Source organism: Oryctolagus cuniculus, chromosome 9 (genome assembly GCF_964237555.1).
Source record: "Oryctolagus cuniculus chromosome 9, mOryCun1.1, whole genome shotgun sequence".
Taxonomy (NCBI): Eukaryota; Metazoa; Chordata; class Mammalia; order Lagomorpha; family Leporidae; genus Oryctolagus; species Oryctolagus cuniculus.
Window position 1 is genome coordinate 131,333,337 of NC_091440.1, and position 17,688 is coordinate 131,351,024.

A 17,688-nucleotide genomic window follows, 5' to 3' on the forward strand; every position below is an offset into this window, starting at 1 on the left:
CGCGGCTCACTAGGCTAATCCTCCGCCTGGCAGCGCCGGCACACCGGGTTCTAGTCCCAGTCGGGGTGCCGGATTCTGTCCCGGTTGCCCCTCTTCCAGGCCAGCTCTCTGCTGTGGCCCGGGAGTGCAGTGGAGGATGGCCCAAGTGCTTGGGCCCTGCACCCCATGGGACTGCACCCCATGGGAGACCAGGAGAAGTACCTGGCTCCTGCCTTCGGATCAGCGTGGTGCGCCAGCCGCAGAGCGGCGGCCATTGGAGGGTGAACCAACGGCAAAGGAAGACCTTTCTCTCTGTCTCTCTCTCTCACTGTCCACTCTGCCTGTCAAAAAAATAAATAAATAAAAAATAAAAAAAAATGCTGGTGCCACCCAGCCTTCCACATCCCTTATATTAATACATCCCCAAATGCTGTGCCGTGCTCGCTCCCTGTTCTTCACTCTTCATAATTCCCTCTCCCTTTTCTCATCAGAATTTTCTCTTCTAAAACCTCGGCTATTCCCGTTAGGTGCTACTTCACGTTAACAGCTCTCCACCACCCACAGCAGTGTCCCCACACACAGGACACCTGGCCGTCCCCTTTCACAACTGTCCACTGCCCTGTACTACTATTTCATCATTTTTTTAAACAATGAGCTTTGTCCTATAACTCACAAGACACAGAAGAATCCAGACAGACGATGCTGAAGTAACCACAGAGCACAGGACCCAGGGGGACGTGCAATGCCCAGCTGACCTTGCACATGCCGCGGGTCTGTCTCAGGTAGTTAAGTGTTCTGCTTCACATTGTGGTCCAAGCTAAGAACACCATGGTTTTGGGATCCTTTACTGCAGAGGGAAGAGAAACACAGCAAATGCTTGTTTGTCTCTCCACGCCCGAATGGTGTGTGTACAAATGATGCAAGCTGGTTCCACTCTCCTTTCCCTGGCCAGGCAAGGCACGTGGACAACACAGAAGGGGCCGGGGAAGTGAAATCCTTGCCCCTTGAGTGGCAGCAGACGCTCTGAACAACACGCAACCAACCACGCTTGCTGAGAAGACTATTGTAATGCAAACTGGCCGAAAACACCAGTGTTATCAGTTTCTAGTTGGCTCATCTTTCCTGCCCGAGTGCTAGAACTATGCTGGTGCCAGATGATGCCCTGCTTCGTATACTGGGAATATTTAAAGGGTAACTCCACCTCACTGTGTGACTCAGTCATCTCCAGGTCTGGGCTCTCCGCACGCCATTGCTTCTACAATTTGCATATATATAAAACTGCACAAAAACCAAAAAATTCCCAAGCAAAGCCTCTGACCACAGGACCCGAGGTCAGACTTGCAGAATCAGCTCCAGCCACACGCTCCCCACCCTCCGCCCAGGCTCCCCCTGCCCCGACCTGGCAACTTCGCCTCTGCTGTGTGACACCTGCAGGCGCTTTACTGCACCATCCACTGTAGTGAAGACCCCACTGCCTCCTTCAGTCCTACTCAGCGAGAATCCACAGGCTCCTTTTCAAAAGAGGCATGAACAAAACATAAAAAGCAAAAGGGAACACACGTTGACCAGAAATCTAAGATCTGAGCCAAAAATGAAAGGTAGCAAAGCGACTACTTGGATAAAAACGCTGCGACATCTCTGCCATCAGTGATACATCATCCAAGAAACCAGACAGAACAGTTTCCAGCTGCATCCATGGTGGACCAAGCCTGTGGCCACACGGGGGACGCAAATCACACCTTTGCAAAAACTGATTAAAGGAAGAGAGGGGGTGCGGAGGGAGGCACACGTGGCTGTCTGCTTAGAACTGTACCTATGGAAGGCATGGAACCTACTCTCTTTAATAAAAAAGGATAAAAAAGCCAAAACTGGACAACTTAATACGGGAGAGAGAGCCGAATTATGAAGAAATGTTCCAGTTTGCTGATTTGTACATTTTGCAGCCCAAGTAACATCAGAACCTGCAACAGAGACAGTCACTAAATCCAAGCTTCTGGACATGAAAAAATCATAACCCAGAGGCACGTGGCATCTGCGGCTATTTATGGAGAAGGGAATCCGACAGGCACACGATGTGCAGCTGCTGCTCGCGGAGGGACTAACCCGGCGGAATGCCTTCTGCTCCTCCAGGGACACAGGGAATCGCACACAATTCACAAAGTACGGTGGACTCAAATATTCTCCAGGGGCCACTCCACGTCTTGCTCTATCAACGTGTGCTGGCAAAAATTACTTGTGACCTACACTGACAGGGATTTAGGAAAACGGCTAGAGGGTTTCCTACCCCTCATATGAACGACTGATCGAAAGGGAACCTGAACACGGAGACCTTAAGAAACTGATGGAGTTTGTTAATGACAACATACATGCTTATGTTTCTAACACCAAATGGATCTATCTCCTTAAAAATGAAATAAAGGCAGTTACAAAGCAAACAGTCCTTTGGTTTTGCTGTCTGGCAAAGTTTTGAAACACACTCGTTCTCACACCATCACCAGAGATGTGTGGCCTCCCTGCCACACCAAGGGGATACTCCGAGGAAAGTGCTCAACACATCTTAGAATAACTTTAAACAGCATTTCCGCATAGTAGGGCTACAGGCAGTAACACACCGATGGACCCTCAAAACACTTTAGTGCTGAAATTAGTAGCATGCAACCACTGTGCTAATTACAATCGCATGGCTCTCATTTTGTTTATTTCACGGGTTCTTTTTCTGAGTATGGATGTGCAAGATGCCGCTAAAACAACCGGAGTGGCACATCCTCTCATCTGAAACTGGGCTGACTTCGAACGTACGGGTATGAGGCACGGCAGACAGGGAGTTCGCAAAGCTCACGGACAGCCCGTGCAATGAAAAAAACCTATGCATTTTTTTTTTTTTTGCACCAAAATAAACTTACCTTTTAATTCAATTTCCCATGAGTTTTCTGGCATACCCTCATATTAACAATCATTGACTGGAGACCTGATGTTGTACAAAACACCAGGACAGAGACAATGGAATGGACACTGCGGAAGAGGAGATACACCCAAACACAGGGCACTGTCACAGGAGGTGGGCCGGCCACCAGATCCACAGGACAAGTGCTGTGCTCAGGGGCTGTCGGTGACCCTGGCTACTGACCACCTTCCCCTTGGTCTGATGCCCATCAAAGATGACTCTCAGACCCATGAGATGCCAAGCAGTCGCCCGGCAGTGACCGCAGACAGAAGGCTGGGGCAGGGGCCAGACACAGCCTGGGATCAGAGGCGTGCCTGTCGGGAGTCTGCCGGTGGAGCCCACTCTTCCCTCTCCAGGACCTGCTTGCAGTCCAGGTCAGTTACTTGGTGGCATCTTTCACAGAGAGGTGCAGCTCCGGCTACAAGAGCGGGCGGCGTCCTCAGGTTCCTGGGAGCTGCCCGTGTGCAGAGGTGGCCTTGTCTCCTGGGACCCAGGACCAGCCCACGTCACTCAGCTGAGCGGCAGGTGGTGCTGGTGCTGCAGGACCTTTCTGAGGTCCTGACGCCTGTCGCCGCGCTCAGGGCCATCACGAGGCTCCTGCAGGGGCTGGAAGTCCAGGGCGTGGGAAGGCTTCTTTCTGGGGGCTGACCAGAGACCATAACGAACAAGCAGCATCTGATCCGCACAAAGTGATGGACAGAACTCGGGCGGGGATGAAGCAGGAGAGGGGGCATCAACTGCAGGCAGAAAGCACGGCATGAGGGGAGGCAGGGAGGCAGGAAATCCTCACGGTTATTCCAGCTACGGCAAGGGGTGCAGGCTGACTGCGTCCGCAGGGGGAGCGCAGACCCAGCGGGGAAGAGGCAGGGGCTGTCTCACTGCAGCCTGCCGCCAAGTGTCTGCTGAATGAATACGGCGAACAACACATTGCTGAACAGGGAACCTATCAGGCTATTTCAGTCGTTCTAATTACGGAGCTAAAATGCTGCTTTACAGGAAACGAAGCATCCCCCATTGGTAAACACTACACAACAGTCAGGAAGAGAGTATTTATGGTTCTATCTTTACAGAGAGACAGGAGGGATGGGGGAGATGAGAGGACACAAAGAATTAGGATTCTTTTTTTTTTTTTAATTTACTTATTTATTTGAAAGTCAGAGTTACACAGAGAGAGGAGGAGAGGCAAAAAGAGAGAGAGAGAGAGGTCTTCCATCTGATGGTTCACTCCCCAATTGGCTGCAATAGTTGGAGCTGTGCTGATCCAAAGCCAGGAGCTTCTTCTGGGTCTCCCACGTGGGTACAGGGGTCCAAGGACTTGGGCCATCTTCTGCTGCTTTCCCAGGCCATAGCAGGGAGCTGGATTGGAAGTGGAGCAGCCATGACTAGAACTGGCGCCCAGATGGGATGCCAGTGTTTCAGGCCAGAGCGTTAACCCGCTGCGCCACAGCGCTGGCCCCAAGAATTAGGATTCTAACGCATTTGTCTCTTAGGGAGTGCTGCCTTTAATCTAGAAAGGGTGTTAGTGCAGGCCATTTTTGCACAGGACAGGATGTCTTTATAACTGTCTGAGTATGCTATGATTTCATCGTCACAGCAACCGTGTTTTCCAACACGGCAATGAGATGTGCCCATTTAGCAGGTGTGGAGCGGGGCTCAGAAAGGCCAGGCCGCCCCACGGCTATCGGTGCAGGAAGTGAGCGTGCCTCCTTCTAGTACTCCACAGCTTCACCCCTGAGAGGGGGCCGACGGCAGCTAACTCAAGGCTCTCACGTTTGCTCTAGGAAAGTGTCCATGGTGTTTCCAGAGGCACTGGGGAGCCCTGCTCAGGGCTCTCCTCTGATCTCCGCACTAGGAGCTGGACGTGTGCAGCACTTCTCTGCACTGTGTCCTCTGCTGACTCCGCAGGCCACCTCCGCAGCCCCACTCCCTGGCTGCCTCCACGGCCCCACTCCCCGGCCGCCTCCACAGCCCCACTCCCCGGCCGCCTCCGCGGCCCCACTCCCTGACTTCCTGTGGGGCTGTTGCGCTGTGGACCCTCACACCTTACTTTCCAATATGAATCTGCTCATATGAAGCTGGCTTTTCACTACTAAATAACAGGGGTGATACAAAGTTATTGTTTTCTAGTTTTACTTACACTGGTTCTGCGTGGTGACGACTAGATTTACTTAGGATTTGTTGCAATAGACAAGAAACTGCACACGTCTATTACTGCTAAACAAATTTCGTAACAGTCATAATTCTGGGCTAGTAACTGCCAGAGTTTTATTTTCTTGCCCTGCTGGAAAAAAAACACAACCCTACTGGTCTGAAGCTGTCAACTAGTACATCCGGAAATATGTAATCAGTTCACTCACTAATGAAGCTTGGCTGATGAAATTATACACTAGGTGCTTTTAATAGAAGCTCTTCTAAGTTTCTGAAATAGTAACTCCATTTAAAAAAGTCCTTTGTAATGAGTGCATTTAAAATTAGTTTATATTATTTTTAGTTATTTACCATATACTTTACTACTTTGGGGAAATTTCCTAGTAAAATGATGAATGACACCAGCATAGTGACTGATGGTAATACATTATATTTTATAGCTCCTAGAAGGTTGAAGTACTTTATTAGAGGGGCTGGCACGGTGGTTCAGTACGATAAGCCACTGCCTGTGACACTGGCAACCCGGACAGACTGCTTGTTCAAGTCCCGGCTGCTCTGCTTCCAACTCAGCTTCCTGCTCATGCGCCTGGAAAGGCAGACGTTGCTGGCCCAAATGCCTGGGCCCCTGCCACCCACGTGGGAAACCAGGATGGAGTTCCTGGCTCCTGGCTCTGCATGGCCCAGACCTGGCCATATGGGGAGAGAACCAGTGGGTGGAAGATCTCTCTTTGTCTCTTGCTCTTCCTTTCAAATAGATAAATAAACAAATGAAGCTTCTACAAAACAAGGACTTTATCACAGATCCTACTGCCTTTAGAGAAGTACTATGAGGTAGGCGGGATGAGAGGATACTGTTCTTTTTAATGCAAATGTGAAATAAAAGAGGTTAAAGCCATGTCCCTCACGTTTGTGACAGTGACGGTACTGAGTCTACACACACATTCCATCTGTGCCTATTCGCACACCCAGCGCGCTCAGGGACGGCCTACACACCAAGGGTCAGCAACCTCTCTCCTTAGTTTGCTGAATTTCACGGATCCCTGGGAAAGCTCTGTAGGTAACACACCATCTACAGTGGTATCTGCTCACCGCGACTTCATGGTTTTCTGCTGTCCCCTCCGCTTTGGGAGTTCGCAGCTGACAGTGTGGCAAAGTAGCCAGTGTGCAGCGGGGGAGGCTGCCGGGCAGGCTGGGGAGACATCGGCCTACAATGCAGGATGCATACCCCGGCAGCTCCCGGGGCCGTGTCAGGTCTGCGACAGGGGTCTCTGCCAGCGAGGCCCGAGTCTGCGCCCTCCCAGTGCAGGAAGCACGCACCGCAGTGCTCTGCACCCACCCCCAGCAGGTCTTCACCCATGAAGACTGCTTAGGAGGCCTGGGTGAGCGCAGACCTGAACAACCCGCCGGCCGCGTGCTCCTGCCCCACGTGGGGAGGGACTAACCTGCCCCAGGCTGCCTCACTGGTGGACGCCTTATTGACAGGAAGGCAGGAGGAGTCGACGACAGTGGATCTATTCATCTTGTAGCAGAAGCCGCAGTCTGGGTCCAGCATGCACTCATCGCAGTAACTGGGAAAGAAACAGAGTCATGGTCACGTGTGCGGCACAGCAGGCGCCCATGCATGCTGTGTGCGGCCCTGCGTCTCCCACTTTATTTTGGGCCCTGGGACAAGTGCCTTTAACCAAGGCAAGTGGCTCGTGCTGAGCTGGGCCAGTGCTGGCCAACCTGTCTCCTCCACGCCCCCGTCCTCCTACGTCAAGCCTGGAAGCACCGGACACAGTGCAGGCTGCGACCTGAGGGCTTTGGGGTGGCCGAATTCAGCTGCTGTGGAGCGAAGTAACCTTTGCTTTCCCAAAACACTGTGATTTATTTTCAATTTACAGACTGGTGCCTCCTAACCTGACTGCAAAAATGTATCAAAAAAAATTAAGTGTTCTTAATTGTCTCCTCTGTTTTAAAAAACTGTGTTGCTGGGTGTGTGATCTTGCAGTTAAGACACTAGTTAGGATACTCAATGTCCCAGAGCTGAGCGCTTGGATTCAACTCATGGACCCTGGCTCCTGACTCCAGCTTCCTGCTAATTCAGACTCTGGGAGGCAGCAGGTGATGGCTCAAGTGGTTGAGTCCCTGCCCCCACATGGGAAACTTAATGGGGCTCCCAGCTTCCAGCTCTGGCTTGGCCCAGCCTTGGTTATTACAGGCAGTTGGGGAATGAACCTGTGGATGGGAGCTCATTCTGTCTCTCTACTTCTCAAATAATCAATCAATCAATCAAATTGTGGAAACAGTTTCTCCTCTATCCTGAAATAGAAAATTCAAAACAAGCAAATAAAATTATACCTAAAGCACAAAGTTAAACCAAAAATGCCACCATCCAAATATACTCACCTTAATACCTTGGTGGACATCTATACTTTTAGCAAATACACACCAAGTATTAACTGTGTTGCTATTCTTAATTTAAAAGAAGCAGACATAGAAAAAAATGCTAACCTTCCTCCATGTTAACCTCATACCCTGGTTGGATCACAGAGCAATCAACCAACCCCAAGAAAATTTTTCGGAGGCACGAATCTTTAGAAGGCGTGGCTGGCCAACCTAAGCCTGCAGCCTGTTTACACAGTCACACCTGTGACTACACAGTTCTGGAGCACCCCATATGCAGCAGGCAAGGACAAAGCACCGGAGACAATAAGGACGAACAAGCCCAGGTCCCTAACCCATAGAAGATGCTAGGCAAGGCTGAGAAAGAGGTGCACAAGCAAGTAACAGCAACACCTGCTTGATGGGAGGCAGGCGTGACCTCCCTGATGGATGCAGACCGATTCTTTTTGCCTGCAGGAGCTGGGGTTAATTTCAGAGGTGGTATTGGCACTAAATTATAAAAGAAATTCTCCAGGCAGAGAGGAGGCGGGAAGCACATTTCAGAGAACTGCTCACTTTATTACTAAAGATCAGTCAGCACAGACTTATTAAATATCTACTATGTGCAAGTCATTACAGCATAGAGCATGAGAGGAGAAACAGGTCATTCCAAAAAGGCAGCTGACACAGGCCAGGAGGCCAACAAAGACAGGAAGGACAACGCTTACGACACCCCAAGATCCAACATGGAAACACTGGGCTTGTTAAAAACATTCGGTGTTTGACCATTTTAATCTCCCCTCATTAACTTCCTGCCATCAGTCACCCCTATTTTTGAAGGAGACGCCAGCACTAGACAAACAGCAGAGGGGAGACCCTGCAAACCCTCCTGGGAGGTCACTAACCTTCAGAACGGTGATTCGGCAAAGCAGACGGCAAAGCGTCCACACCAGTGATAAGCACACTAAACCCAACATTGAAGGCTCTAGCAGTGAGCACCAGGAGCTGCTGGTGTTGGGAATGCCACCAGGCTAACGTGAAGAGGAGGGCAGGAGTTTCTATTAGCATTTTGTCTGCATTTTTCCCCTCTGAGGTCTGACTCCTAATCCTTCCACAGGCCTTCAGTGACAGTCATTTGGGGATGGGCAACTGGTCCACCTCCACAGACAGGACTCTACACTTAACTTCTCTGAAAACAAGCAGTTCCTATAGAAGTTCAGAAGCATAATGACACAGGGTAATAGTTACTGAGAACTTCTGTGTGTGCACTGCCCAACATGCGAACTGTTACTCACCATGGGCTTCCTCACACAACCAAGCAACCAAGTCTGACCCCAATGCCCCACTAAGCCAACTCGCTTCTGAAATGATCACCCCATAAGCTACTCATCCAGGTGCCGGAGGAAACAAAGGTTTGGGAATAAACAAAACCAAAACTCTCGGACTTCCTGGAGCTGCTTTGCATATCTGACCAGCTATGCCCACAGGTTAACTGACCCCTCCACCTGCCTCTAAGTAGATCAGCTTTCTCCTTATCCAGTTTCTTGGCCACGGCCTATCACTGCAATGTCCTCAAAGTCCCTGCTTTGCATCCCACTCCTCCAGCAAGACCCCTAGAGCAACGTGGGTACAAACGTTGCCTTTTACATGCCCTCACTCACATGGCCAAATGTGGTTCCAGCAATCACAGTACAGGCAGATCAACGGCTACTTAGGAATTCATGACAGCCAGCCTCAAACAGACCTTCAGCGAGTCAGACACTTTGCATCCTGTCCTCCAGTCCACTGCACACCAGGACCGTGTATGCAGTGACCCCACATGCAAACCACCTCAGATCTTCACGTTCTTCCAACATCCAGCTCTGCATTTTCCTGTCCTTTCTGCAAGTGACTTGGCCTCTGGCTTTAGAGGGAGAAGGCAGCAGAGAGGCACTGCGTCTCCCAAGAGCAAACACGGTTGTCGGTGCTTTCCCACAAGCGGGTTACACAGCCAAGGTGGTTCCGCCTAAGGCCAGCTTCCGGACCGCGGCTGTGTTCCCCACCCGTCTCAGAGCCTTTTGGTTTCTGTTCCTTGCTCTGCTTAAGTGCTTAGCATCTGCAAGTGGACGTTTAAGCTGCTGATTTCAGACCATCCTGCTTGTCTAACCCAGGCACTTATGGCTGCACATTTCCCCGCAAGCACTGAGTTAGCTGCGCCCTGTATCTGGTATGTTGTATCTTCCTTTGTAGTCATCTCAGACCTCTAAGCTCTCCTGTTTCTTCGCTGACTTGCTGGTTATTCATGAGTGTTAATTTTCAGTTACTTGCATCTTCTCTGAATTTGTTAATTGTTTCTGATTTTCTTTGACCGTCACTGAAGCACAGACTCCGATGACTTCAGTCCTTTAAGTCGACAATGGTTTTCTATGTGGCCTAGCCTGGGGCGGGCCCCTCACTGGTTCAGAAGGGTGTGTGCGCCCTCCAGTCGCTGGGTGGGATGCTCTACAGATGCTGCTCAGATCCACGGTTCTAGTCGACACACAATCTACTCCTGGTCTGGGACAGTTCTCCCCTGGCCTCGCTTCACCCGCCTCCCGGAGACGGCTGTCGCCTGCACGTGTGGCACAGGCCAGCAGTTCAGCCCCCTGCTGGTTGCTGTCACTCAAGTTGTACAGGCCCACTTGTCGACTTACTCTCTGTCTTCTCGCCGCCGGAGTGAGCACAAAGTACGCGGCCTACTAAGCTGCACCAGCTCCTCTCTGCCCCTTTGCAGAAGTTTGCTGATGCCTGACCTAGCGTGCACCCACAGACCCCACAGGCACACTTCCCACTCCTCTCCTGTGAGCTCCCACGCTGCCTTCCTCTGAGAGCAGCAGCTCTTCCACGCAGGCCCCCTGCCCTCTGGCTGCACTTCCAGCCCACGGACAGCTTCCTGATAAACCCCTGGGATGTCGCTCAATGCTTCCCCACGGGCCCTTCTCGATCAGCCACCCTGCAAGGCGTCCCGTTGGCTCTTCTAGTTACCTCCTCTAGGCTACTCCACACTGACAGAGCAGTAACACACACAGGCAACAAAGCCGGGGAACACTCACAGCACTCAGCTGTAGCTGGATCCGGAGGCTGCGCAAGTCTCACCTGCACCTAACGGTAACCTGCCCTACTCCCATGCCCGATATCCCAAACACCCACAAGTTGCTTCAAATCCCAGTCCTTATTCTGTCCCAGTCTCCTAGGAGACAACCTCTCCTTGGCTGGAGTTCAGAACATTCCGGTGCCTTTCTGCTCTGACGCGTGGTCACGAGAACTCCTGGGAGCTGCCTCCCTAGGAAGCAGGCGCTATGACTCACCTGGGAGCTGCCTCCCTGGAATGCAGGTGCTGTGACCCTCCTCCCAGGGGGTCCTGCCCTACAGCGGGACAGGCAGAGTTCTCCTCATTTATCACTGGGTCATCCCCATCCATCCATCAACTGCACTTCTGCACGGCCATCCTCAGGGACACAGCAGGTGCCCTGGGCTTTGGGTCTGCCCTCCTGAAGGCTCCCATGTCACAGCTAACTCCAGGTGAATTAATCTGTCCTGCTTCTCTCTGCTTCACTGCTCTTTCTTACAGGGGTGTCAGCCACGACCCCAGAGACCGGCAAAGGGACTTTTTATCCCCTACTTTTTTTTTAAAGATTTTATTTAATTGACAGAGTTACAGAGAGAGAGAGAGAGAGACAGGTCTTCCATCTGATGGTTCACTTCCCAGATGGCTGCAACAGCTGGAGCTGAACCGATCCGAAGCCAAGAGCCAGGAGCTTCCTCCAGGTCTCCCACGCGGGTCCAGGGGCCCAAGGACTTGGACCATCTTCTACTGCTTTCCCAGGCCATAGCAGAGAGCTGGATCAGAAGAGGAGCAGCCAGGACTAAAACCAGTGCCCACATGGGAGCCAGCACTTTAGGTTAGGGCTTTAATCCACTGCGCCACAGTGCCAACCCCTCTCCCCTACTTCTTATTTCATGGCCAAATCTGACAGCACTAGGCAGAGAGGTTCTCAGCTTCAACTCAGACATGAACAAGGCCACTCTGTCCTCACTTCTTTTCCTCTTTGCCTTGGAAAGGAGAAGTTCAAGGTCATCCTTGGGGCACAGCTTTGCAACTGAACCTCTCTGGGTACATCAACACTGTGTCTCACTGGTTATTCTCTTCTCTTTTAAACACGGCCCATGGTCCACGTGCAGACAGAAGTCTTGCCTGTATTACAGACATATGGAAATCCGTCCTCCCCCTGCCTCTCTCCAGTCAGGTCAGGGGTTTGCCCAGAGGCAGGAGCCATGGGGTCCTGTCTGGGAGCAGAGGCTGCTGGTCCTCACTTGAATCCAGAGTAAGGCGAGATCCTATGAATCCTTCAACCTTGACCTAGATTTTTTTTTCCATCACATAGCATTGTTTATGGAAAAATTTCCCCAAATGTAATTTCCACCTGACATTTAGAAACTAACATAAAACCTTAAATATCCCAGGAATCTACTAATTGACCTTTTGCAGAGAGCAAATATCACAACCACAGCTTTAACAAATGGCATTCAACAAAAGGAACTTCTCGTGGTGGACTATTTTCTCCTCATAATTTGCTCTTTGAGGTTTTCACGAACATGACTTGATGAACTTATGTAAGGTTTACTAAATATGAAAGTCGATCATTTAAATATATTGGCACACAACACCGCGTGTTACACTGCTGCTTGGGCCCCCAGCATCCCACATCGGAGCGCTGGCTCAGTCCCCAGCCGCTCTGCTTCTGATCCAGCTTCCTGCCATGGTGCCTGGGCCCAAGTGCTCACGTTCTTCTCATGTGGGAGACCAGGACGGAGTCCCTGGCTCCAGGCTTCAGCCTGGCCCAGCCCTGGCTACTGTGGACAACTGAAGAGTGAACCAGCAAGTAGAACACCTCTCCCTCTCTCTCAATCTTTCTCTCTCTCTCTGTGTCTCCCTTTCTGTCACTTTCAAGACTGCAAGAAAGAAAGACGGAAATGGATGCAATCTAATGCTAAACTCACTCAAACTTTAGCAGTCTGGAAAGACACGAGCACACTGCAATATCTCATAAAAACGGACTTCGAATTGCTGATTTCAAGGGCAGAAATTACAGGTGTGCTCTACTTGAAGAGATTCTACATTTATAAAAGGAGCTGGTGAATGAATGGAATAACACGGGCATTCCTCCCTAATGACAGAAACTGCTGAAGTCTCGGCCAAGCCCATGTGCAGAGGAACTGACGGGGAAGGCCTAGGGCACGGCTCTGGGCACCCATCTCACAGAACTCAGAGTGCCCCAAGGCTCTTGCACACTGGTCTGCATAACCCACAGTGAGGCCTGGGCGGTGAGGAAGGCCCTCTGGAGGTCCACGGGGAGCAGCTCTGGTCAATGGCAGGGTGGACTCCCTGCCCCCCACCCCCATCCATCGATCCCACATTTACTGAATGAGTCACAGCTCCTGGCTGCACCCACCAACGCACTACTGCGGGCCGGCGAGCCTGCTTCTGCCCAATTATGGAAAAGGATGGTTCAGGGTGAGGGGGTGGGGTGAAGAAATCAGTCATTCTTGGAATACAACAAGAAGAAAGGAGGGTTAATTGTCAAAAGTATTTTTAGCCGAGCCTGGTTTTTTAAAACTGCCTGAGGCTGAAGCTGCCATCCGCCAATCTGCAATCCACAACCCAACTGTGACCCACAAGTAATCTCTCGGTAACCCCGTCTCAGGAAGAGACGGCGGCTTCAAGGGCCCACAGGGAAGTGCCACACAGAGGACCAGTGCCCGCACGTCACAGCGAGAGGACACTGATGCGCACAGAGTGCCGGCGGGCAACAGCACGCCCACAAGTCGCACGGCTGTTCAAGTTTGTGGACACTCAGTCCTGAGGAGACGGACAACGGCACTGTGCAGGCAACAGCCTGGGGGCTGCAGGCTGAGGGCACGGGGACTCTAACTGCAGACCGGGGAATGCAGAATCCCGCAAGAATTACCAAGGAGGCCACGTGGCCCTCTGCTTCCAGGATTCCTGGAAGAAGATTCAACTTTCTGCTTTTTTCTTTTAAAGATCTATTATACAAAAGGCAGAGTTACAGGAGTGGGGGGAACAGGGGAGAGAGAGACAGAGACAGAGAGAGACAGAGGTATCTTCCATCTGCTTGTTCATTCCCCAAATGGCCAGGGGGGTAGCCAGGCCAAAGCCAAGAGCCAAGAACCCCAAGAGGGTCTCCCACATGAGTGCAGTGGCCCAAGCACTCTGGCGCCATCTTCTGCAGCCTGCCCAGGCACATGAGCAGGGAGTTGGATTGGAAGTGGAGCTGTTAGGGCCCACAGGGGATGCCAGCACTGCAGGCAGTGCCTTAACCAACGGTGCCACAATGCCAGCCCCAAGATTTAACTTTTTAATCTCCAGCATTTCTTATGAGAAAGAGAGAACAATAAGTGCTCTCATACTTCAAACAGAAGTGGCTGTGACAATTTCAAATGTTTCCAACTGAAGTCAAGAAGGGCAGCTTGGACGGCCTCTGTCCTCAAGTGCTTGGGCACCCGGGGTCTTCCCTGAACGTGCCCTCTTTTCTCTCCTGTGGAAATCTTCTAGGACCCTACGCAGTGAGTTTAGGACATTCATACCTCTACTCCTGTGTGAATTCCGGTCTCTAGGAAACGATCCAGTGGAGCTGCAGAAGTACACCTCATCCAACCCAAGGAGACGGAGTCTGCAGAACAGGGTCTGAAACTGCGGGACTCTGGGACGCCCTGATCTCAGAACACCCCCGGCTGTAGCTGCAGGTGTCAGGGTGACCCGCTGCCAGCAGCTCCACTCCGTTCCCCCAGTCACTGCTCCCTTGTTCATTCCTTATGCATGGATTAACCGCTGCTTTGTGCAGGAAAGTCACTCTCTGCATCCCCCGGAAGTTAGTCCAACCTCTCCCCCTGCCCCCGGCCCCACCGTGGAATCCAGAAGACACTGCCCAGAGCCCACTGAAGGACCAGATTCTGACCCCCGTCCTCCACAGAGACTGTGTGTAGTGAACCCACGAAAAGAAAGCAACACCTTCGAAGAGATGAAGCAAATGGCTGGGAATTCGTTCTAAAGGCTGGGGGACTACGGGCACTCATTTCAAGGAGCAAACTCCCACTGCACGCAAGCCGCCCTGGGGACAGTGTGGTGACCTGCACACTCTTCAGTCCCAACCTTCACGTGTGTTTCCATCACCACTCAGCGTCGTCTTCTCTCCTTCCCTTCTGTAGTTTGTTGGGAACGATCGCTCTCACGTGCCTATCCTGCCATGACCCGGACTCTGAGGCTGCAACCTCACACGGCCATCACCATGACCCAGACTCTGAGGATCCAAGCCCTGGGTCTCCATTCCCTATTTCTCCTTCCCTGATGCCAGATCCCTATTCCACCTGCCTGATTTTGTGGCTGTCTCAAAGTCTCTCAAACTCAACACAGCAAAAAGCTCAGTCCTTTGACTTTTCTTCCAAGCCTGCCTGCCGTTCTGCTGTGCTGTGCCATCTCTAGAAAGCTGAGCACGGCCTTAGCCCACTCTCAGTTCAGGATACACCAACTCTATCAACTGCACCTCCGAAGTCTGGGGGTAGTTCAACAAATGCATGAAAATTCAATTAAAGGATAAGTTTACTTTGGTACAGAAATTTTGGTATCCATGCATATGAGGAATCTCCAAAGATCGCATGTACCAAAAAATTCTCTGCACCAAAATAAACTCACTTTTAATTCCCGGTACATGGATTTTTCTGACGTGCCCTCCTACCTGCAGTTCCTCTACTGGCTACTCCGGTTCCCACCCTCTCTCCTGGGAGCTCTTTCAGAAGTCTTCTAAGGACTCCCCCTGCTTCCAGACCCCTCCTCTTCATCCTCCAAGCCACAGAGAAGCCTGAATCAAGTGATGAATTGCTGCTTTCAGCTCCCAAGTCTCAGATCCACATACGACTGTCCAGAACACTCTGGAACACGGTCCAGTTCCTCATCTCTTTCCCTTAAGAAATTGAGGCTAACAATCCATTTGATTCCTGAATTAGAGGCAAATGACATCTTTAACAGTTTTATTTGTATTTTGTTTGTATTTATTTATCTTTGCCAATAGTCCGGTACTGAGTGAACAGCATGCTCTGGCACTATTGAATGGGACAAATTCACTATTAAATGGGACAAACGGGCTTTTTGTTTAAGTTTTAACACTTGTTGGGAGTTTCAGGCTCTAATTTCTAGTAACTAGCTGTTTTAATTCTTGGGTTGGTTCCTCCACTGTGTTCACGAAAGGACACCACTAAACACCCTCCTGCAGGAGAGGGGTGTGCCCCCCCAAGCCTTCAGCCCCAAGGCAGCAAGGCTTCTCACACCCCACTCAAACGAGTGGGATCAACAGTTACAATCCACAACTCCAGCTCTGCAAGGTTGGAGACACGTAGATGTGTGTGTAGTCTTCCATGTGTATATGTGTGTTTGCAGTAACTCAATGTGTGTATAACATATACGCATTTGTGCCTATGTGTATAAAGCAACTTAATAAAGGCATGCACATTTATTTATTACATTTTTTTTTTTGACAGGCAGAGTTAGACAGTGAGAGAGAAAGACAGAAAGGTCTTCCTTCCGTTGGTTCACCCCCCAAATGGCTGCAACAGCTGGTTCACTGCGCTGATCCGAAGCCAGGAACCAGGTGCTTCCTCCTGGTCTCCCATGCAGGTACAGGGCCCAAGCACTTGGGCCATCCTCCACTGCACTCCCGGGCCACAGCAGAGAGCTGGCCTGGAAGAGGGGCAACCGGGACAGACTCCGGCACCCCGACCGGGACTAGAACCCGGTGTGCTGGCGCCGCAGGCGGAGGATTAGCCTAGTGAACTGTGGCACCAGCCTATTTATTACATTTTCAATCCTGGCAAATTTGGGAGTAAAATCAGATTTGCTTACTGTTTGGTAATCAGCACACATGCTCACAATCCAATCAGTGTGCAACATGCTACCCTCGCAGGAAAAAAATAATCATTTATCTTCTCTGGTAAAAGTATGCATTACGCACTTTTAAAGACACTTTTAAAGACAGGAATACGGAGGACAATGTAATATTTAGGTTTACTAACAGAGTCAAGGAAGTCAGCAAGTATTCAGAGGTGTGGAAACGATTCTGAAGGTGTCTTGTACCCGGGCTTCCCGGGGTCCCCTCACAGCGAGCTGACCACACAGAAGGGCTGCACTAACAAGCCGTGCGCTCGGCGCTGGTTCCGTGAGGAATGCTTCACATTGCCCGCTGTCCAGGTGACAGGCCTCGGAGCAAGGCCACGCGGGGGAAACACAGCGTAACAGGATTCAGACCCAAGACACTGAACCACGACATGCGGAATTTTATAAAGTGGTTTATTTAAAGGGGAACTGGCTAAATAATTGGAAGGAAATAAGCTAAAAATAAATTTGGAAACAACACAGTAACTAGTCTCCACAGCAGTGCACAAGGCACTTAACCTGCACGTTTGTGGTCTCGTGGAGAAGTGTGCACAAGCATTCCCTTCCACGGACGAGGAAAGCCAGGGTCAGGGTAGCAGAGACTTGCTCCTGTGCCTCCGAAGGGCCTCTGACCCCAAATCAGATATTTACACTAACTGCTGTTAGCTGCCATTGAAAGATACGCTATTCAAAATATGACCATAATAAAGAAACTGACTTTGTGACACTCCTGACGTTTCGAATCTTCTGTTTTCTTCCGGACAGCACAAGAGGCACCAGTTACACTCAGTAAAATGGAGGCAGAAAAGTCAACGTTTAACATAGAAAAGTGCTGATGCTGTGGCAGTGCTTCTTTTTTAAGCTTAATTTTTAAAAGATAATACCAATAAAATTTACCATCTTAGCGATTTCAAAGTTTCCAGTTCCACAGATTCTCACACAACCAGAGTTGCACAACCAGCAGCTCTACCCAGGCCCAGAACATTTTCATCACTAAGAATACATCCCGCACCGCCCGGCTCCACAACTCCCACCGCCCTCTGGCAGCCACTTCCCTCCTGTTGCCTTTTTGGATTTTCTTATTCCGGACATCGCATATAAACGGAAGGACGCCATATGTGCTCTTCTGTGTCGGCCTGTTTTCACCCAGCAAGCTTTTAAGTCCCACTCCTGCTGGGTTCTGTATCGGCTCTCCAGTCCTTTATGTAGTTGTGTAATAGTCCGTTGCAGAATAGACTGCGTTTTGTTCACCCACTCATCACTTGGGGGGCATTTGGATTATTTCTACTAT

At 50.7% G+C, this 17,688-nt stretch overlaps 1 protein-coding gene across 4 annotated transcripts in view; it reads right to left on the reverse strand.

Annotated features, from left to right (window-relative positions):
• Positions 1 to 17,688, reverse strand: part of SLC2A13 (solute carrier family 2 member 13) — a 342,499-nt gene that overhangs the window by 40,045 nt on the left and 284,766 nt on the right. For 3 of the 4 annotated variants that reach the window (XM_070049659.1, XM_051850398.2, XM_051850399.2), the window contains one exon: positions 6,514 to 6,639. In XM_070049659.1, the coding sequence (XP_069905760.1) occupies positions 6,514 to 6,639 (126 nt within the window). Of the gene's footprint in view, positions 1 to 3,689; positions 4,280 to 6,513; positions 6,640 to 17,688 lie in introns of those variants that run through there. The other variant, XM_051850400.2, reaches the window with a different exon arrangement.